The sequence below is a fragment of the Pteronotus mesoamericanus genome, unplaced genomic scaffold (genome assembly GCF_021234165.1).
Source record: "Pteronotus mesoamericanus isolate MK-2021 breed Mesoamerican mustached bat unplaced genomic scaffold, CSHL_Meso_final contig_130, whole genome shotgun sequence".
NCBI lineage: Eukaryota > Metazoa > Chordata > Mammalia > Chiroptera > Mormoopidae > Pteronotus > Pteronotus mesoamericanus.
In genome coordinates, this window is record NW_026555060.1 from 25,523,843 (window position 1) to 25,547,676 (window position 23,834).

Consider the following 23,834-nt stretch of genomic DNA (forward strand, 5'->3'; position numbering starts at 1 on the left):
GTGAGTAAAGTTTGCTCTGAACATTCATACACAATTTTTTGTGTAGATGTATGTTTTAAATTCTCTTGGGTGTATACTTAGGAGTGGAATCACTGCGTCGTATCATAACTCTGTGTTTAGTATTTTCAGGAATTTTCAAACTCTTTTCCACAGTAGCCTCACCATTTCACATTCCCACCAGCAGTGTAGGAAGATTCCAGTTTCTCTACATCCTCAACTCTTGTTATTGTCTGTCTCCTTGATTATGGCCATCCTCATGGATGTGAAGTGGAATCTCATTGTGAGTTTCATTTTATATCCCTAATGACTAATAATGTTACATTTTAATTATGGTGTGTCTTGGTGCGGGCCTCTTTGGGCTCACCTTGTTTGGGACTCTTTGCACACCCTGGACTTGTATGACTATTTTCTTCACCAGGTTAGGGAAGTTTTCTGTCATTTTTTTACATAGGTTTTCAATTCCTTGCTCTCCCTCCTCTCCTTCTGGCACCTCCATTATGTGAATGTTGGTATGCTTGAAGTTGCCCCAGAGACTCCTTACACTATCCTCATTTGTGGGGGGGTTCTTTACCCTTTTGCTGGTCTGATTATGTGTTTTCTGCTTCCTTATCTTCCCAGTCTCTGAATGGATCCTCTGCTTCATCTACTCCATTACTGATTCCCTGTAATATATTCTTTATTTCAGTTAATGTGTCTTCATTTCTGACTGGTTCTTATTTATGTTTTCTAGTTCTGTTTTTATGTTTCCTAGCTCTTTGTTGAAATTCTTAATAAATTCAGCTACTCTTCCCCTGAGTTCACTGACAATCCTTAGAACCAGTGTTTTGAACTCCGCATCTAGTAGACTGCTTGCCTCCATTCTGTTTAGTTCTTTTTCTGGAGTTTTGTTCTGTTCTTTCATTTGAGACATATTTTTTTTGTCTCCTCATTTTGGCAGCCTCCCTTTGTTTGTTTCTAGGTAGAGCTGCTATGTCTCCTGAGCTTGGTAGGTGTCCCACATTGGCCCAGCCTCCCCATTTATGTGAGCTGGGCACTCCAGGCTCCCCGCCCCCCTGACATGGGCTGGTACACCCTCCTGTTGTAGTGGAGCTTTGATTGCCAGTTACTGTCGTCATATACAGGTCATGCTGAGGCCAAATTCTTCTTGTTTGAGAGATTTTAGGAAAGTTTGAAGCATTAGCCACAACAGGACATTCATATGGAAGAGCCACTAAAAACAGCTTGGACTCACAAGTTGGTTGGTGTCGAGTCTCAGGGAATTGCCATGGCAGGGCAAACAGGGCAGAGCCAAGAGATGGAGACTCAGATTTGGTGCCCACCTGCAGACTCTGTGGTAAAAGGGCTCAGAAAAGGAGCAGTGGCCTCTGCTAGCACTTCTGCTTGGGAGTGAGCTGCCCCCAGCGCTCACCCTGATGCCAGACAGTTCAGTTCCTCTCTGAATGTCCCTGCTGCCTTTTGAGCTGCTGCCTCAGCACTGGAGCTCAGAGCAAGTGAGTCTGCTGGTTTTTACACCCAAAAGGGATGGCTCCTTCTCTCCTGGCACTGGGACCCTGGGCTGGGGGCCCTGGTGTGGGGCTGGGACCCCTCACTCCTCAGGGGGGGACCCCTGTAGCTGAGGTAGCCCTCCTGATTTTATCCACCACATATGGGTGTGGGACCAGCTAGTTCCATGTCTCTGCCCCTCCTCTTTCCAGTCTGAATGTGACTTCTTTATATCCTTCATTGTAGGACTCATGTTCAGCTAAATTTCAGACAGTTCTGAACGACGGTTGATCTGTAGTTCAGTTGTAATTTTGATGTCGTTGTGGGAGGATGCAAGTACTGCATTTACCTATGCTGCCATCTTCTACAGCTGATTTTAAAGGGAAATGTTATGTTTTAATAGTTTTGAGTGATCAGTGTGTTAGTTTATTTCAGCCATGTTTCCTCTCCTCAGTTGTGTACACCATTTTAAGTGTTAAGTTTAGCCAGTAAGTCATCCTTACTTAGACAACATGATTAGCTTTAATAATAAAGGTGTAAACTTAGGAACTTGCTAATTATTACATCCTAATGTTTCTATATATATATATATATATATATATATATATATATATATATATATATATCCTGCTTTCAAAATAATTAAAGCTTTATTTCTGGAGACTAAGAGACATAGTTCTTTAGGTGGCAGCTAGGAAGGCAGGCCGGTTTTGAGATGGGTGTTTCACATCTCAAATTTTGACACTTTACTGTCAAAAGGGTGACAGTAAAGTGTCCCCTTTGCAGTTGGGTTAAAATCCTGCTTTGTGAGCTAGCCTTATGTCAGTATTTAACAACTGGCAAGTCAGTGATTAGTTGCCAACATTAATGTTGCCTACATGGATATCAGGATGAAACCTAGGAATAAATCACTGATAAACTAACAACCTGGCTTGAGTTATACGCCATATAAGATATGATGAAAACACATTCCATGTCTTTTTTCTCAAATAAATTAGTCTTCATCCATTGTCATTAATCACTAGAAACAGGGGTATACACAGTCTAAAATTTATTCTGAAAAATTTTAGGTGATTTGTGGGAGGAGGGACAGTAAATTTGTCTTACTTTCATTGTTTACCAAGATTAATATATCACATTTTTGTGTCTTCTAAACAAACTGAAACTGACAGCCAGAGGGTAAGTGTGTAGGAAGCATGGCCCAGGACAATCGATAAGTAGCAGGGAAAAGTCAGCCCAAGATGGAAAATTTGCCCTCGGGAATTAAAATAAGCTGTGATTCCAACGTATGGCAATATGATACCGAAGTGTGTGAGTGGTGTGATAAAGGCTCTCCTTTAACTCTGTACCAACTGGCTTAGCTGGGAACAGTGTCTGTATACCAATTAGATTTGACAGTTTGTAACAGATACCAATATTACTCTGTTTTTATCGCAACTAAGTTCCTTTTTAAAAATCAGTTTTGCATTCATATTGTTTAAAGAAGTGGTTGTTGTATAAGCTTCTTATGGAGAAAAGTATCTCCTTTACCAAACCTCCCACCCGCTTTTCCTGTTTGCCAGACAGCCACTTGCAACATATGTAGCTGGTTCTTTTAGTACATTGAAATTTAGTTTGATCACTAATCAGTGTTTACATCATTATGCACACACACACACAGTGCTCAGTTAAGCTATGCTTTATGCCTTGACCACTTTGCCTTTTTTATACATTGTTTTTACCTCTTTGAATAATTACCATTTTAAATTTTGTTTATCCCCCCTCCCCCCTCTTTCTCAATGAGTAAGTCTCAACATATTAGTATTGTCCACTAGTAGTCTCTTCTTGAAGACTTTTCTCCTGGAGTCTGGCCTGGTTGCTTTCTGGGGCCTTCTATATTGCAGTTATCTTGGAATCTCCCTTTGCCATCTTCCTGTGGAACTCCTTCAGCTCTCCTGTGTTGGATCACCTGTTCCCTGAATCCAATGTTTTTCTTTTTTTAAGATTTTATTTATTTTTTAGAGAGAATGAGAGGGAGAAGAAAGAAAGAGAGGCAGAGAAACATCAATGTGTAGAGAAACATTGATGGGTTGCCTCTCAGTCCGCAACCTAAGCATGTGCCCTGACTGGGAGTCAAACTGGCCACCTTTTGTGTCTCAGGCTGGAGTTCCATCCACTGAGATACACCAGCCGGGGCTCCAGTGTTTTTCTTACTTTAAAAAAAAAAATTTCATCCTGGCCAGGTGGCTTAGTTGGTTGAGCATTGTCCCCTGCCCCAAAAGTTTGTGGGTTCGATTCCCAACCAGGGCACCTACCAAGGTTGTGGGTTTGATCTCTGGTTGGGGTGCATACGGGAGGCAACTGATTGATGTTTCTCTCTCACATCGCTGTTTTTCTCTCTCACTTTTCCTCTCTCTATAATCAATAAACATACCCTCTGATGAGGATTAAAAAAATGTTTTTTCGAATAGGTCTGACCATATACCCACTAATTTACTACAAAAGAATATATGGGGAAGATAGTTTCTAAGATTTGCATATCTGAAAATCTCTGCCTTAATAATTTATGGATAGTTTGGCTATATATAAAAGTCTATCCTGGATATAATTTTCCCTCTGAATTTTGAGTGCATTACTTCATTGTATTCTAGCTTCAGATATTATTGCTGAGAAATCCATTATAATCTGATTCTTAATCTTCTGGAATGAAACCTCATGTGCTTTGGTGCCCGTTTGTTTTTCATGCATTTCTCCTGGACACTTAGGCTCTTTCATTTTGCAAACTCATGTCCTTCAGTTATTGAAAAATGATCTAGAATTAATTTAGGTATAAATCTCTTATCCTCAATTTTCTGTTCTCTCTTTGTAGCGCCACTTATGAATTGTACGTCCTGGAGAAATTCTCTAATTTTCTTAACTATGTTCCTCTTCCTTCTTTCTTCTCTTTTCTGATACATTTGATCAATTTTCATATCCTTTCGTTGGAGGGAGAGTGGAGTCTTTTGAATGTTCCATGGTTATGATGTTGCATTTTGTTATCATTGTAATGTTTCCTGTATCTCTAAGGATATTAATGATAGTGCTTTACAAGTTCCAACCCCAGCTATTAATGGTATTCTTTGTAAGTTCCAACCCTGTATAGTAATGATAGTTCTTTGGAAGTTCTAACCCTGGATATTAATGAGTTCTTTGGAAGTTCCAACCTGCACGCCAGCATATTCTGATTTCAGTAAGTTGCTTGTTTTCTTTGTCTACTTTTTTCTTTTCAGTTTAAGGTTTTCCTCAAATGTCTAGTAATCTTGGCTCTCTGATCAGATGTAGGAGGGGGAATTAGAAGCTAACTGTGTGCATGTGTAGGGAGATCTGGCTAGGAGGTTTTCTTGGGGAACCCCATGTCAGAAACTAAATCTTTTCCCTCCTCCTGGTTACATAATCCAGAGGAGACTCTTCCAATCTCCTGCCTGGAGGGTACTTTCCTAGATGCCAGGATTCTTGAGATAAGTAGAAGACTGAGTGTCTTGGCAATCTTTGTGTAAGCTCCCCTCTTTTCAGTAGGAAACCCAAGCCCTCAACTCTGATTAATGAAGGTTCAGTCCCTCTATTTTAATATTTTCTAGTTGTTTTTTTTTTTAAACCTCACCCAAGGATATGTTTATTGATTTTAGAGAAAGAGGAAGGCAGGGGGAGAGGGGGAGAGAGAGAGAGAGAGAGAGAGAGAGAGAAACATCGATGTAAGAGAGAAACATTGATTGCTTGCCTCCTGTACACATGCCTACCTGGGATCGAACCTCTAACCTAGGTATGTGCCCTGACTCTGGATCGAACCTGCAACCTTTTGTTGTATGGATGATGCTACAACTAACTGAGCCGCCTGGCCAGGGCTGTTCTAGTCCTTCTTACCCCACCTTCATCCCCACGTCCAGAGATAATATGTTGTTACCAACTCCTGAGCCTTTTGGGTCCCACAGTGTGAGTTATGTCTTGGCTCTGTCTTCAGATCCGGACGTTTTGGTCTGCCAAGTTAGTTCCTACTTATAGCTATGCTTCTCAAATCTTACTATTATTTTTTTCTCCCTTTCTCTTTGTTCTTGTAGGTATATAGTTCTATAAAAGTTATTTTGGTGGGGTTTGGGGTAGGAGAAAAACAAGTCTCTATTTCATTTGTATTAGGATAGCTTTCATGTGATTACCATATTTTGCCGTAAATAATGTGCACTTTTTTGCCCAAATTTTTGAGGGAAAAATAAGGATGCGCTTTATACACAGGTATAATGATTACATAACATGGATATAATAACCCCATATATTATGCACACAAAACGGCTTATGCACATTATACATGGGAATGTATTATTCACGGCAAAATATGGTATGAATCAGTGAAAGAATGTTGCTGCATTTGTTTGTTTTGCGAACTTGTAGACTTACATGGATCCAGAAAGGAAAAGCCTTTTCTTCTCTGTTGAATCTTTATAAAGGGCACACACACTTATGTAACACACAAGCGTTACAAGCATTACAAGCATTACACATGTAATGCACATGTGTACACACACAAAAACACAAATTTAAAAAAGTGTTTTATGTCAGTGACATAAAAAGATGCAGCGTTTTCCAGTCTTCAGGATGTTATACCTTTTACCTCTGTATGCATTCATCTCTTAAATCAGTTCTAGCCAATTTTAGGATGAAAGCTAAACCAAAGCTAATACGTTGAATGCAAAAAGATTTTGAAAACCCCTGATCCTTTATCCAGATTTTGAACAATGTTCTTATTGGTGCTTCTGCAATTGTTACTCCTCTCGAAGCCAAAGAGAAAGTAACTTTTCTATATTCTGTAATTTTTTAGAGTTTCAGATTTTGAAAAGAAAGCCAATGATCGTTCTGAGATTGAGACCCAGACAGAGGGGAGCACAGAAAAAGAGAAAGAAGAGGAGAAAGACACAGAAACTGTGGGTACTAAGATTGTAAGACGGCTCTCACACCCACAAGGATGTAAGAGTTGTATAGAACCTGGAGTCGAATCTTGTGATGTATTATTAGCTTAGAAAAATAGAAATAATTTTAATGTTGAATATTCTCTTTTTCTCTCATAGTTCCTTGTCCTGATTTGAATTTCCTTCACTGTAAATTGCAGTGAGATATATTCTTATCCTAGTGATCTTAGGAAATCACTCTTCTACCTCTTCTTGACTGATTTTCTCTCCTAAATTCTTAAGTGAACAGGCCTGCTAAATGAGAAAGGAATGTTGTCTATTTTAATATGAGGTCATTTCAGGATGTGGCTCAGAAACTTGAGTAGAAGAGAAAGGTCTTGGTTCTATCCCAGTACTGGTCTGAATAAAATGGTTTATGAGAAAGGTTCATGCTTATATAGTCGCTGTTTCATGGCAACTCATTGAGTGTCTTGGAGTGCGCAAACAGTCTTAAACCTAGGGAAAGCTGATGAAGCCAGGAAGTTGTAAGAGCCACAGTAGCCTGTGTAAAAGGCATTTACATAAGATACTTACTTTAGCTAATTCATTTATTTAACAAATATATATTGAATGCCTACTGTATGCCATGCTCTGGACTAAAACCCCTGCTTTCTAGAGAATAGAAAACATTTAAAAACTGAGATGAAGAGACAACCTGTGAGTAATAGTACCCAGTTGACTAAAACTATTTCAACAACCAATAATAGAGAAAGAAGTACTGAGATTTCTAAGGCACCATAAAACTGACAAAAATTCTAGAGCTGCCAGGAGAAAAGTGGTACAGCAAAAATAGTTGAGTAAACTAGAAACAAAAATCAGCCAGGAATATGGCTTTGAGTTGCTAACTGGATAAATTAGACTGTACTTTGACACTGCTGTGATCTGTGATCGCTTGAACCATGATCAAGATTAATTTTAATTATGATAAAATTATTATCACAAGTGCATCCCAGTTGATCCATTAATGTTCTGTGAGGAAACAGAGTTTTAACCAAAACATTTTTTTCATACAAGATATTTGGGGCATTCATTGTCAAAGGTTTAATAAATTCACCAGTCTTAACTGGAATGATGCCTCACAAATAGGTGCATTTAATCTTGGATGTGAATCACATAGGTGTGTTTGGGATTTTCTGTATGACAGGTTGGAAGTGAAGTGGAAGCCTTGAACCTTCAGGTGACAACCTTGTTTAAGGAGCTTCAGGAGGCTCATACGAAACTCAGTGAAGCTGAACTAATGAAGAAGAGACTTCAAGAAAAGTAAGAATGAGAGATGAATTTTATCTTCCCTAAAAAGGTGTACATTTTTATAAGATATGTAACTATATAAAAAAACATAGTTTTGTTATTGTGTTACTGACTGAAAGAAACATAGAGACCTAATTAAAATATGAATTCAGAAAACACTAATGTTGTTCAGGTTAATGTACAGGTTAATATATAGACATGAAGTACTTGTAGTTACGTGGGGGGTAGGGCCCTAGGGACTCTGATTCTGCTGTTTGGGGACATTAGCTAAGTACACTAGTCTATATGAGGACCTGTAAAAAGCAGTGAGCTGGATTTCCTGTGACTTACATGAGCTGACAACATTAATGTGAACAAATGTAAAAGAAAGCTGCAAAGAACAAGGAAGAACTTGAGTAAGATTTATTTAGAAAAAAATTCATTTTCAGTCAATTATAAAGGCTAATATATAAGTTGAGAACTTTGCATTTGCTAGTTTCTCTTGATGTAAGACGTTACCCCGAAATTTAGGAAAGCTAAGTTGATGTTGTTCTTTTGGTTTAGTTGGTAATATACAAGTGTATGTTTCCTTGGAGTTATATTCTCCAAGGCTGGTACAGCATGGCAGTAACAGCTAAGGATTTTGGACAAGCAGACCGAGGTTGAAATATGGATCTACAACTTATTTGTAGTAATAACCTTGGGAAAGTTACCTATTTCACCTCTCTAGCCTCAGTTTTATTATTTGTAAAATGTGTGTCGTAATTCCTATGTCGTAAGATTTTAAGTGAGATGATGTTTAACATGCTTGGCATTGATGCCTTGCACATAACTATCATTGGTTCATATTTGCTATTATGTTAAAATTCTTTTTCTGATCTTTAAGAGGCTTTAGGCCACTTCCTTTTCCCCTGTTGAATCTTTGTCAGAAGTCATAGTCTCTGTGCTTAAAAGAACCCATTACTTTTTAAAATACAAAAGATATACATGGAGCACTATGTGAGAGGTACCTTTATCCAATCACTACTTTGGTCTGTGACTAAATAACAAAAATATATTTGTATGACTACTTAAAACAATTATTCCAAGTGGGCAATAGCTTGTGTGATATTACATCTGTGCTTTTTTATGTTAGGCATAAGTTCAGGAATATGTAAATTATTTTTAACAGAAAAAGATCTGTATTTTTTAAAAATAATTTTTATTAAATTTACTGAGGTGGCATTGGTTAATAAGATCATATAGGCTCTAACTGTACATTTCTATGATACTAGGTCTGTATATTGCACTGGGTGCCCACCACCTAAAGTCAAAACCATCTCTGTCACCATATATTAGGTCCCCTCCACCCCCCCCCCCCCACTGCCTGTCCTCTGACAACCACCTTACTGTCTGTGGCCATGGCTTTCAATTTTATATCTCAAATATAAGTGAAATCATGGTTCTTAGATTTTTTTGACTGACTGACTGCACTTAGCATAATATTCTCAAGGTGGTTCAGCAATACTACTTGCTTCTAGTAAAAGAGCAAGGAGGATAAAATATTTTTATTTTGTACTGCTAAACCCTTGAAAAATGCTATCCTAAAATTCTTTGTGTTTGGTACATAATCTTGGGGTTTGTTTAAAAACCACTGAAAAATGAAGGAGCATTGTTTATCCTCCTCTTTTGATCTTTCTTAGATGTCAGGCCCTTGAAAGGAAAAATTCTGCAACCCCATCAGAGCTTAATGAAAAGCAAGAGCTTGTTTACAATAACAAAAAGTTAGAGCTACAACTAGAAAGCATGCGATCAGAAATCAAAATGGAGCAAGCAAAAAGAGAAGATGAAAAGTGAGTATGAGGTGACTAAATGGCTACTTGCTAAAAGAAGAATAGCTCTTTTATACAGATTAGCATTAGGGTTTGAGAACGCATTTAAAATTTTTCTCATTTATTTTAAGGAGTACTAGGAGATTTTTCTGAGGAGATAAAATTTAGGTTTAATTATAACAAAATTATGAAAATTACTAGTAATCTTATTTTTACTTTTCGGGAAAAATTGTTTTGTTTCAGAATAAGGAAATGCCTGTAGGTGGTGGGATGGTAAAGTCAGGAGAAAAGATTTTGCTACTGGTGTGTTGTGAAGAATGTTGGGAGGCAAGACTTAGAGTTTCTATGATATTTTCCCCAAGATTCCATTCTCAGTTCCTTTTTTAAACAGGTCCAAATTCACCATGCTACAGATGACACACAACAAGCTGCTCCAAGAATACAGTAATGCATTGAAAACAGTTGAAGAACTAAAACAGAAAGAGGTACTCAGAAAAAAATTACTTTGATAGCCTAGTAAGGGACAGAAATTATTGAACATTTTATATGGAAGTAGTTGTGTTAATCTTTAACAAAGTTTGGTTTCAAAGGTTGTTTACAGTTTATAATTCTTGTGTTTCACTGCTTATAACTTCAGATGTTCCACATATGTACAGGAATACCTCAGAGATATTGTAGGTTCATCTAGATCACTGCAATAAAGCAAGTCACCTGAATTTTTTGGTTTCCAAGGGTATATAAGTTATGTTTACACTATATTGTAGTTTATTAAGTGTGCAATAGCATTATGTCTAAAAAATGTACGTACCTTAATTTACAAAATAGTTTATTGCTGGACTTCTAGCCAAGATGGAGGCATAGGAAGATACACTTTGCTTCCTCGCATAACAAAAACAAAGACACTAACAATTTACAAACAAAAAACAACCAGAAGTGCCAGAAAATCGAACTGTATGGAAGTCTGACAACCAAGGAATTAAAGAAGAAACACTCATTCTGACTGACAGTAGGGGAGGAGACAGGCAGCCGGGGTGGAGAGGATGCGTGGCAAGGTGGTGGCTGGAGGACCTGGCAGGTGAAGTGGCTGCTGTCGGGCCCACATTTGCATGCTGATAAACCTGAAGGAACAACTGGGGAGCGAGACAGACCTCGCAACCCAGGGCTCCAGCATGTGAAAAGAAAGCCTCAAAACCTCTGTCTGTAAAAACTGTGGGGTTTGTGGCGACGGGATAAACTCCCAAGCTCACAGGAGAGTTCCTTGGACAGACCCACAGGGTCCTACAACGTACACAAACCTATCCACCCAGGAATCAGCAGCAGAAGGGCCCAATTTTCCTGTGGGTAGTGGGGAAAGTGACAAAGTCAGCCAAGAGCCAAGGAAACTGTATTGTTCCTTCTCTGACCCCTCCCCCACATACAACACCATAGCACAGCCACATGGGTTGCCCTGCCCTGGTGAATACCTAAGGCTCTGCCCCTTCCAGCATAACAGGAGTACCAAGACAAAGAAATATGGCACAAATGAAAGAACAGATCAAAGCTCCAAAAATGGAACTAAGCAATGAACAGATAGCCAACCTATGAGATGCACAGTTCAGGACACTGGTAATCTGGATGTTCACAGAAATAGTTGAGTATGGTCACAAAATAGAGGAAAAAGTGAAGGCTATGGAAAGTGAAATAAAGAAAAATACACAGGGAACCAAGAGTAAAGGGAAGGAAACCAGGACTCAAATCAATGATTTGGAGCAGAAGGAAGAGATAAACATTCAACCAGGACAGAATGAAGAAACAAGAATTCAAACAAATGACAAGAGGGTTAGGAACCTCTGGGACAACTTTAAACCATCCAACAACTGAATCATAGGGGTGCCAGAAGGATAAGAGGAAGGGCAAGACATTGATTTCTTATTTGAAAAAATAATGGAGAACTTTCCCAATCTGGCCAAGGAAATAGACTTTCAGGAGACCCAGGAAGCTCAGAGAGTCCCAAAGAAGTTGGACCCAAGGAAGCACACACCAAGGCATATCGTAATTACATTACCCAAGATTAAAGACAAGGAGAGAATCTTAAAAGCAGCAAGAGAAAAGGAGACAGTTACCTACAAAGGAGTTCCCATCAGACTATCAGCTGATTTCTCAAAAGAAACCTGGCAGGCAAGAAGGGGCTGGCAAGAAGTATTCAAAGTCATGAAAGGCAAGGACCTATATCCAAGATTACTCTCTCCAGCAAAGCTATCATTTAGAATGGAAGGGCAGATAAAGTGCTTCCCAGATAAGGTCAAGTTAAAGGAGTTCATCACCACCCAGTCCTTATCTAAGGGACTTATTTAAGAGAAAAAAGAAGGGACTTACCTAAGAAAAAGAAGATCAAGATATGAACAGTAAAATGACAACAAACTCAACTATCGTCAACTGAACCTAAAAAAAAAAAAAAAAAAAAAAAAAAAGCAGGATCCATCAAAATGTACTCTATGACATCAAGATGGCAGAGGAGTAAATGGGAGTCACACTGACCTCCTCCCAGGACCAACCTGGAATTACAACTAAATTGTGGAGAAATTACCTGGAACAAACAACTGAACAATAGCCAGAGAGAAGCCTTATAACCTCGGAGACAGAAAAATGCAGCTTCAGCACAACCGAACTGGTAAGGAGTGTGGTGGAGACTTGAGAAGGCTTTCTGGGCACCCGCGCGTGGCAACACCAGAAGGATATTAAAACAGCCAGTTAGATCCCCCTGAGAGGAGTGGGGTCTAAACCATAAGCGGGGATCTCCAGCCTACAGCACCAGAGCCCAAAAAGTACACAGAAAACACGAATGCTGGTTTGGGGGTGGTGGTATGGGGCAGAGAGGAATAAAGAGGAGGAAAAAAAAATGGGACAACTGTAATAGCACAGCCAATAAAATATGCTTTAAAATAAATAAAGAATATACTAAAAATTTAAAAATAGCTTATTGTTAAAAAATGCTAACCATCGTCTGAGTCTTTAGCAAGTTGTAATCTCCTTGCTGGTGGAGGGTTTGCAAAGCACTCTAAAAGCAAAGTGCAATAAAATGAGGTATGTCTGTATAATGTGCTTTGTGTACAAAGGTGGGGCTAATGTCCTACAGTCAGGGAGTAAACTTTTAGCATTTCTCACAGTGGGTGGGTTTGTAGGAGAGCTGGGAGCATGGGCTCCTCTGTGAGTAGTGCAAAGTGAGAATGATGGCTGCGGCTGGAACAGTAAGTCTACTGCAGGGAACTCTCACCAGCTTGTCTGCTGTCAGTGAGCTTGAGAGCCTGGACTTACCCAGCTGCAGCTTAAGTTAGTAATAATGCCCAGCATGGTATGATGATTTTTAACACCATGGAAATTTATGTGAGGTGACGAATGCGTTAATTAACCTGATAGGAGGAATCCTTTCACAATGTATACATGTATCAAATCATCACGTATATCTTACCATTTTAATTATCAATTTTACCTAAGAAAGCTGGAATAAATAAAGATGATGGAAGCTTTAAATTAGAAGGGATCTTTGAGTTTATATCCTTATAAATATACTTTGTTTTTTATTCATTTTTTAGTAAATTATTTTTAATTTAAACATTTTTCTTCTTTTCCACTGACTTCACAAAGAGTAACATGAATGAAAAAGTAGTATATTAGCAAGTTACAACCTCACTGATATCAGATGAGTTAGTTATAATTTTCCTTTTTTTAGTGTTTTCTAATTACTGCTTTGTTAGAAAATTATTATTTCAAGCCGTAAGTTAAATGAATACAACTTTCCAAGTATTGTTGCTAATTAACAAAACAGCTTAGAATCAATCATTAAATAAAAAATTTTATCTAATATTTTACTAAAATAGATTGAATTATTTGAAAACCATTTCTAAAATAAACTTGTCTTTTTCAGTCAGAAAAAGTGGATAAGGTGGTGGTGCAGGAACTAAGTGAAAAACTGGAACTGGCAGAGAAGGCCCTGGCTTCCAAGCAGCTTCAAATGGATGAGATGAAGCAGACCATCGCCAAGCAGGAGGAGGACCTGGAAACCATGACAGTTCTTCGGGCGCAGGTATTTTCTGAAGCATGAGCTGAGTGAAGCCAGCCCTACCTTACATTCTCAAATGGCAAAGTGATGGTGTTTAAAATATGTTTTTTGATTTTATATTATTGCCATCAATATGTTTTTTAAAACTTTTTAATTGAAGTATATCACAAGTGGGAAGTGCACCAAACTTTTAAATGTATAAACTCAGTGAAATTACTGTTCCACATCTGATAGGTGGTCAGATTATTTCCAGTTTGCAGCATTATGATTAGTGTTACTGTGACAGTTTTGTGCATGTCTCTTTGTTCACCTGTGCATTCATTTTTGTTGGGTGCACATCTAGGAGTGGAATCTCCTAAAGGTTCATAAAGTAGGCATCTACTGAGTGTTCGCAGATAATGTCAAACAGTTTTCCACCTTGGTTGTACCAGTTTTTGCTCCCATCAGCAGAGCATTCCCACTGCATTACCAGTATTGATACTTGCATTATCAGTAGCTTTACTTTTAAGCATTCTGGTAGGTATATAATGATGTCTCATTGAATTTTCATTTCCTTGATGGCTAATAAGATCGAGTACTTTTTCAAATATTTACTGGCCATCTAGGTATCCCCTTTTGTGACACGCCCAATCAGGTCTTTGCCCATTTTTCTTCTGTTTTGCTGGCTTTTCCTTAATTTCTATAGTTCTTTATATTTGTTACAGATTTTTTTCACTGTGTGATTTGCTTTTTCACTGTCATAATGGAGTCTTTTGATGAACAAAAGTTAATTTGTTATTATAGTCCAATTTATGTTTTTTCATTTATGATTAGTATTTTTTGTGGGCTGTTTAAAAAACTTTCACTGCCTCAAAGGCATAAAGGTACTCCCCTACTTTATCTTCCAAAAGTTTTATTGTTTTGCCTTTTACATTAAGATCTAGAAACCACCTGGAATTAGCTTTTCCATAGGGAGATAAGGGTGAAGATTACTATTTTTTGCTTATGAATATTCTGTTGACTTGGCACCATTTATTAAAAAGGGCATCTTTTCTTAATTACTCTGCTTCCCTCTTTGTCATGTACCCATGGGTCTATTTCTGGACTCTATACTCTTCCACTGGGCTATTTATATATCCTTGCTCTGGTACCATACTATCTGGACTTACTATAAAGCACCAAAGTTTTGAATTCTGGTAAAGTAAGTCTCCCTACCTCATTGGTATTCTTTAAAGGGACTTTAGGTTTTCCTTCTCTTTTTCATTTTCATATAAATTTAAAAACCTATGCCCTGGCTGGTGCGGCTCAGTGGATTGAGCACCAGCTGGTGAACCAAAGGGAAGCCAATTTGATTCCCAGTCAGGGCACATGCCTGGGTTGTGGGCTAGGTCCCCAGTTGGGGACACACGAGAGGCAACCACACATTGATGTTTCTCTCCCTCCCTTTCTCCCTCCCCCCACCTCTGTCTAAAAATAAATAAATAAAATCTTTAAAAAAAATTTTTTTAAACTTTAAAAACCACTTGATATTTTCCACATACAGAAAAGCTTACTGGGATTTTGATTGGAATTACATTAAATATATATCAATCAATTTGGAGATAATTGACATCTTTACAACACTGACTCTTCCAATCCATGAATATGGCATGTCTTCTTTAATTATACTCAGTAATATTTTTAATCTTCTTAGTAGAGGTTTTGTTCTTTTATTAGATAATTCCTAGATATTTTATATTTTAATGATACTATTATAAATAGCATGTTTTTAAAAATTTCATTTTGTAAGGGTTGCTGTTATATGGAAATATTCAATGCAATTGATTTTCACATATTGATTTTGTATGCAGTAAACTTGTTCAACTCAATGTTAATTCTAATTTTTCTGATTTTTTTTGGACTTTGTACATTAATTTTATTATTTGAATAATGGCAGGTTGTTTTTCTTTCCCCTTTCCAGTCTTTTTACTTTTTTTTCTTTCTTGCCTTAATGTTATGTAACTGTAGAGATTGCAGATAGTCTTACCTTGCTCCCAGTCCCAGAGGCTGTGCTTTCAACATTTCACTATTAAGTGTGTGATGTTTGCTATAGGCTTTTTGTAGATATCACTTATCAGACATAGAAAATTTCCTTCTATCCTTGTTTGTCAAAAATTTTTATTTTGAGTGAATGTTGAATTTTATTTAAGAAAAATTATTTTCTTTATATAATGATATGATTAGGTAATTATATGCTTTTCTCTCCTTAATCTATTATGTGGTAATTTACATTGATTTCTTAAATATTAAACAAACCGCATTTTTTATATTATCCTCTATATATATTGCCAAATTTGGTTTGCTCATATTTTGCTTAGGATTTTTGTATATATATATTCTTAAGTAAGATTGGCCTAGAGTTTTCCTTTTGCTAATATACTTGCCAGGTTTTGATATTGGGGTTATGCTGGCTTCATAAAACGAAGTTAAGATACATTTCTTCATTTATTGTTCCCTGGAACAATTTGGATACAATTAGCTTATCATGACTGTTTTGGCCTACTGTGGTTTCTGATGGGTGGAGTACTTAGAGAAGAGTTGATGAGTGAGAATACATTCTGCCTGAGATTTAAAAAATCACAAAAAGAGGGGGAAAATCCTTTTTTTTCTAAATAACTAGAGATCTCAGTAATTTGGCTTTAGAATAATTAGGTACTAAAATATTTTTATTTTTGAATTACATAAATAATACTACTCATTACAAAATAGAATTTTTACACTATAGAGAAATGTATAAAGTAGAGAGTGGAAACCCAACTTCCCCCAGTTCCATTTTGGTAAGTGTGTAAGTTTCTTCTGTTTTTATTTTCCTTATTTGTTTCCTTAATTAAAAATGGGATCACACTACACCTTCAGTACTACAACATTTTTATTCATGATATATCTTGGACATATCTCCTTTTTATTACTGACAGTCATGTTATTTTTTTTAAATGGCTGAGTAGTGTTACAAAGTGTGTATAACCATGATAGATTTAACCAGTCCTCTACTGATATACATGTACGTTGTACCAATATTTTTGCTATTATCAACAATGCTGAATGGAACATTCTTGTATGTCTTTGTGCACTTGTGGAATCTGTAGTAATATATAAGTGGAATGGTTGGGTTCATTGGGTATGCCTGTTTTTAAGTTAAATAAGTATTACCAAGTTATTTTCCAAAAATGGGCAATCAGAATTATTCTCACCAGAAGTAGATGAGTGATCCTATTTCCCCACATCCTTGCATCATTCTTTAAAATGTTTCCCAACCTGATAAACATTATTTTTAATATAACAATGTTAACAGTTTATTATTCCCTATATACGCATCACCACCTGTCCAGAGTGGCTGACCCAGTGAAATATGGAAGTGGTTGAATGGAGTTAAGGCTTTAATGTTGTTGCTACAGGAACAGAATCTCAACCTGAGCTCTTTATAGTGTTTCCTTTTATTTGGGCACCTCATGATACTGTCGTCATGTACTTCTGACACATTCTGTACGCAGACTTTTATTTTGTTTTGATAAATTTTCTTGTTCATTCAACAAGTCTTTTTCTGAGCACCTATAATATGTCAGGCACTGTTCTCACTGTTGGGGATATAGGAATAGACAAAACAAAGATCTAGTTCTTACTGGCTCAAAACCTAAATTCAAGGCTCTACCCTGAATTTAGGTCTGACTCAAAAAAAGCCCATGATCCATCAAAGATACCATAACATTTTGGAATACTTGCAAATGGCAGGACCTCCCTCACAAAGATCTCTTTATTATATGCTTTCTTTTTGTAACTATAATTCTGGTAGAATATTTAAAATTTTATTAATCTTACTTTAAAAGTACTGGATTAAAATTTATATCCTAGAACCCCTAAATTTGAAAAGAAAAAACCTAATTTTAAATGTAGCAAATTAAGAACATATTAAAATAATACTCAATTCACTAGTCCATGTTTACTTTATAATTTTAAAACTGAAGAAATTGCTATCATGGCATAATATTTATCTATTTCGAGGTAACAAATTACCCTCCAAACTTAGCAGCTAAAACAACAAGCTCTTGTTATCTCACACACTTTCTATGGGCCAGGAATCTAGGAGCAGCTCAGCAGGGTGATTCTGGCTCAGGGTTTCTTATAAGGCCACACTGAAGAAGAAAGATCCATTTCCAAGATGGTTTGCTCACATGTCTGTGGGTAGGAGGCCTCAGTTCCTCACCATGTGGGCCTCTCTATGTGCTTGCTTCAGTACCTCGCGACATGGCAGCTAGCTCCCCCTCAGCGCAAGTGATCCAGGAGAAAACAAGTCAGAAGCCATTGTGTCTGTTATGACCTAGTCTCAGAAGCCATGCACCATCATTTCTACAGTATCCTAGTGGTTACAGAGGTTCACCCTATTCATTGTGGGAGGGGAACACATGAGGTTTTGAATACCAAGAGGTGAGGATCACAGGCGCCATCTTGGAGGCTGGCTACCACTATGGGAAGTGATGTGGTATATGGAAGAGTCCACGATACATGGGCTTCAATCTGGGTTCCAAGGCTGGTTTGACCTTTTAACTCATTTCTCCAAGATTAGGAGCTATTACACTTGTAATGTGAAATGAGCACAGCAATTCTACATTCCCAGGATTTTTGATAAGGTGAAATAAGAGAGTCAACATAGGACTTCACACATGTTTAGAATTTAATTGCATCTATTTATTATTATTTTAACTTAAGGCCAGCCTTCATAAATATACCTGACAGAGTAAATAAACCATCTACTATATTAGACTAATCCTGAATATTATTTTTAAAAAAGATAGAGAATTTTACTGAATCGATGGTATATACAGTATTTAAACCACTTGTGTCAGTTTAATTGCTGCATTCTAATTGTTTAAAGAGCACACACATACACAATTTGGGTCTTCTACTTGAAAGTAGTTGGAAAGTCATGGTCACCATACTGGTTTCTAGCAGGCACATGTACCTGTTATTTGGAACGCATATCACAGGCAACTGCCTCTTCACCTCAACAGGTGAGCTGCAGAGCATCTACATCACCTAGGTAGTAACTGCTTTCTCTTTCTTCCTGTAACAGATGGAGGTTTACTGTTCAGACTTTCATGCTGAAAGAGCAGCAAGAGAAAAGATCCACGAGGAAAAAGAGCAACTTGCATTGCAGCTGGCAATTTTGCTGAAGGACAATAATGTTTTTGAAGATGGAGGCAGGTAAGGTGAGGGGGAAGACTTAGAAACACTTTTCATCGTGGGACTTGTCAAAGATGGTTCCTAATTTGAGCTCTAAGAATCGCTGGGTATACATCTCTTCATTGGGTTCATATGCTTAGTTTGACCTCAGAGGTGTGTCAGTGTTTTGTGGAAACCTGATCAAAACTTTGCCTTTAAATTATCTGTAAAAACATGACATTTGAGTTTCAAAGTCATATCTTGCTATTGTCATGAATGAAACATTTCTAACATTTTTTTTAAAAGATTTTATTTTTCTATTTTTAGAGAGAGGAAGGGAGGGAGAAAGAGAGGAGAGAAACTTCAATGTGTGAGAACTTCATTAGTCGGTTACCTCTCGCACGCCCCCAACTGGGGACCTGGCCTGTACCTGGGCATGTGCCCTGACTAGGAAATGAACTGGGGACCTTTCAGTTCGCAGGCTGGCACTTAATCCACTTGAGCCACACCAAACAGGGCATAGTCCTAACTTTTTAAATAATTCTATAATATTTTATATCTTAAAAGCAAATACCGCTAAAATTACTTCTGTCCTTTAAATTTTCATCTTGAGAAAAATTTGAAAGATACAGAAATAGAAAAATACAGAGGTTAAAATATACACCAATATGTACCCCATTAGAATTGACAGCCACTAACGTTTCTTTTATTGATATTTGCTTAGAGTATGTTTTTATTAAAACAAAAAAGTAGCCCTGGCTGGTGTGGCTTGATGGATTGAGGGCTGGCCTGTGAACTGAAAGGTTGCCAGTTCAATTCCCAGTCAGGGCACATGCCTGGGTTGCGGGCCTGGTCCCAAGTTGAGGAGGTGCAAGTGGCAACTGATTGATATTTCTGTCACGCATGCATCAATGTTTCTCTCCCTCCCTCTAAAAATAAATAAAGCAAAATAAATAAATGTATAAAAATCTTAAAAAAAAAATAAAAAGGAGCTGTAAATGAAGTTGAAGTCTTTTTTGTTCCACATCCTTCATTAGATTCCTCTCTTCCCTTCCCCATACTGCCTGGAATTTGGTGGGAAGCATTCCTATCTGTTTTATACTTTTATGTAATATCTGTTTTTAAGCTACAAAATGATCACTATAAATATTGGTTTGCAACTTGCTTTACATAACTTCTTACATGTGATTTTTACAGAACACTTTACATGTGATTTTTGAACTGTGTGTATGTATGTGCAGAGTGTCTCTTTGGAAATATGCTACTTTTTTCCTAATCCATTCACCTATGAATTAACAGTTTAGTTATTTCATAACTGATTTTTTAAAATGTCTTAACTGTTACTTTTACTACATTGTGTCCTAGTAACAATAATATTTACAACTCAATTTAGTCTTAAGTTCTGGTTTCTATGCACCTTGGCATTGTAGTTCAACTCTTTCTCCCCCCCCCCCCATATTCTGCTGTATGTGTGCTTAATGTTGTCACATTTCAGGGCTTTAGAACATCACATACATAGAGTGTTGCCTTTAATTCCAGTAGGCAGTCATTGATGGAAATGCAGAGCCGTCATGGGGCCAGAACCAGTGACCAGGACCAGCAAGAATACCTTGTTCAAAGAGGTGAGTCACATGTGATTCTAGACTTTCAGAATTGCAGGGAATAACTATACTTGATGAAGTTGCTTGAAAAAAAAAAAAGAATGCCACTACATCCTATATAACAGATTTCAAATCAAGGCACCAAAAATGTGGTACCCATCAGTCTTATTTCCACAGTACCCCAATCTCCATCCATTACCTGCTGAATCCAGACCAGACTCTTCATGTTGACAGTTAAGGCCTGGCATAGCAAACTTTTCATCCTTCTCTTATTCTATTTCCTTACAGCAATTAGCCAACTGATTCACTCCTTGTTCTTTGAACTTGCTTGCCCTAAGCTTTTATATCCACCATATACTTGTTTATAGGGTGTCCTTCATGTAGATGCCCTTCCTTTACTCATATCCTTGTCTTCCTACATTCTCTTTCCAGGGAACTCTTATCCCATCTTTAGAACTCATTTCAAATACCATCTCTATGACCTCTCCCTTCTGAATTTCCAAAGTACTTTATTCCTGTTTTAGCACTTACCTGCTATTTATTATAATTATTTATATGTTCTAAATATACATTTAAGTCTTTTTTAAATAATCTCCCTCAGAGCTTATATTTTCACCTACTACCTGGTGTTACACACATAAATAATGTTACCATTTACTGAGAGTTTACTATGCATGTAAACTGCAGCTGTGCTGATGAATTCAGTCATACACATTATTTCATGCAATCCTCACAAAATTCTACCAGATACCTATCGTCACTATCTTACAGAAGACAAGGTTAAATTACTCAGGATCATAATAGCAATTAGGGGCAGAACTGGACATAGAACCCAAGGCTATCTGACCCTTAACCACCACACAATACTTCATGGCATAGACTGTCATTTAATTATGTATCACATCCAGATTTTAATTTCCTGAGTGAAATTGATCATGACACTTATAATATGGTTTTAATATAGTAGTAATGTTCTCTAACTTGTAATAAATCACTGTCTCAATAGTACTGATAGGGAAGTATCATCCTTGAGTCTATTATAGATATAAAAAAAACCAAACAAAAACCTCAAAGGACCAAAGACTGACATGGCAAGAAGAAAAGTTAGTAACAATGCCAGTTAGAAGATTCTGGATTTAGGATGCCATCCTAACTTTCACATAAAACTGGTTCTTTAATACATATATTTTTAGTGCTAGACCAGTCTAAGTCCCTTCCACATACCAACTGACTACTGAAATGGAACTATATCACAATGTTATCAGCAGCAAGGAAGTAAATATTAGTATATATAGTTCTCTATTAAATCTTGGGGACATTTCTTTGAGTATCCCTTTTACCTTCCATCTCCTCCTGTTCTCCCCCCCCACCACCAAAGTTCTTCTACAGAAAAAAATAGGCTAAAGTCAGTATTAGAGGTAGTAATTCTGGGTACAAGTAAACATAGTATTCATGGGACACATGCAGAGGTACCAGCATGTGAACTGACATAAATAATACCTTCCTGCATTTTTTAGCATCAGTGGTTAAAGCTATGTTCTTCTCTGAAAGCTACATCTACCCACTTAAGCACTGCTATGCATGTTCTCTAACCTAATTTTAAATATCCTAGGAACACCTATATACTTCCTATCTAGAAGTACCTACACAGTTGTCTTGAGTCAAAAAGGGCAATCTCTTGCACCTGGATTTCTTAAGGGAAGATTTCCATTCATCATTAACTATAAGACAAATGCTTACTTATATTAAAAAGAAAAGGAATTGGTCACTCTTTGACTTAAAACCTAAAAATCATCACAAAGTGCAAATTTATTCCTGAACGTTTTTTCTTATAAAAAAAATATTCCAGAAACTGTCTTAAATTTTTTTTTTTTAGTTTCCTAACAAAGCTGCCTTAAAGAAAAGCCCCTCTGAGTATTTTATGGTCATCAGCAGCCATCTGAGTGTCTAATCTGGTCTAGGGCATCGAGCTAAGCACAAGGAAACAAATGGGCACAAGTCGTGGCCAGATCCGTGAGGGCTTATGGTGTAGTTGGAGATACAGGATATGTATGTACAAAGATGAATTGATAATACAAGGTAATACTTAATAGAAATACTACTACTAAAAGTAGGAGAAAGGATGATCATCAAGGGCCAGGTAGTTGAGACAGGCTTTGAAAACATGTGATTTTAAGCTTGACATTGATGCTAGAATTTAGATAGGTACGGTATGAGAATGAAAGGGCAAAGGCAGAAGTGAATGTAATGTGTTAATAATGAAAACTGACTAAGCTTATTTTATAGTGAAGATCCAGGAGGTAGAGGGAACTCCTCATCACAACTCTGAGTTTTAACCTAGACCAGGACAAGAATAAAGGTACAGATTGATTCGATGAAATTTAGAATGAAAAACCAGCAGTCCCTGATGGTTGGTTGTCATCTACAGGAGGGTTTGGCAAACTGTAGCTCGCAGGTCAAATCTGCCCTGTTTTTATAAATAAAGTTTTATTGGAACAGAGTTGTGCCCTTTTGTTGACATATTGTATATAGCTACTTTCATGCAATAGTGGCAGAGTTGAATAGTTATGAGTAGGCTTTGCAAAGCCTAAAATGTAGGGTGGGACAAAAGTAGGTCTACAGTTGTGAGTACAAGAAACACAGAGTTTATTCTTGTATTAATTATTGCCTTATTTTCCATATGAACAACTGTAAACCTACTTTTGCCCACCCTGTATTTACTCTCTGGCCCTTTAAAGAAAGCTTACTGACACCTGATGTAGAACAATGAGGCCTTTAGAAAGCTCCCTGTTTCAGAAATCATACCTTGTGATAAATTCTTCTATTCTACGGTACTTCTAAAGTTTGCTGAATACAAACTATCTGTAATAGTTTCACATGTTACTTAATTCAAGTAATATGCTCAGAAGCAAATAACTATGTTAAAGGTTACTTCCACTGTCATCCTTCAAAAAGAACAAACATTGGGGTAGGGGGTTGAAGGAACGTTTGGAAACCTGGGTAGAGACTACAAAACCAAAATGGTTTGCATTTGTCCAGAAAGGTCAGATCAAGGAGATGTTCCAGGAGCCAGAAGTCATTTCCAGTACTGAACACAGTTTGTACACATGGGACCTACCAGTCAAGGCTTATTTTGAGCATTCTTTGACTGAGACTTCACTCTCAGCCCAACTCCAAAATTGGGTGCAATGACAGAACTCACTCTTCCAATTCTTTCTCCTCTACTTTGCCTGGATAATCCTTATTCATTCTTAAGCCTCCTCTCAAGTGGAATCAGTCTCATCCAGGGAGCCTATCTTCACAGAGCAGTCTGAGCCAGGTGCCTTTCTCTGTCCTTCCACTAAACCACTTTGTGCATGACACAGCCATGGCACTTCCCTCACGTGCCACACTGTCATTTTTCTTGTCTGACACCCCCATCATATCTGTATTCCTCTTTTCCTTCTTACAGGGTACTGACAAGTATCTGCTGATTGAATGTAATGTTTGTCTCTGCTTCTGAGAAGGTACATACTCTTCTAGGATACTACCTCTCCATGCTCTG

General features: G+C 37.4%; 1 protein-coding gene across 2 annotated transcripts in view; it reads left to right on the forward strand.

Annotated features, from left to right (window-relative positions):
- LOC129086884 (optineurin) overlaps window positions 1-23,834 on the forward strand; it is an 80,521-nt gene that overhangs the window by 18,109 nt on the left and 38,578 nt on the right. Inside the window, exons 7-13 of one of the 2 annotated variants that reach the window (XM_054593624.1) lie at window positions 6,311-6,413; window positions 7,582-7,697; window positions 9,347-9,496; window positions 9,867-9,960; window positions 13,380-13,538; window positions 18,601-18,731; window positions 20,229-20,311. In XM_054593624.1, coding sequence (XP_054449599.1) covers window positions 6,311-6,413; window positions 7,582-7,697; window positions 9,347-9,496; window positions 9,867-9,960; window positions 13,380-13,538; window positions 18,601-18,731; window positions 20,229-20,311 — 836 coding nt within the window. The remainder of the gene's footprint in view (window positions 1-6,310; window positions 6,414-7,581; window positions 7,698-9,346; window positions 9,497-9,866; window positions 9,961-13,379; window positions 13,539-18,600; window positions 18,732-20,228; window positions 20,312-23,834) is intronic. The other variant, XM_054593630.1, reaches the window with a different exon arrangement.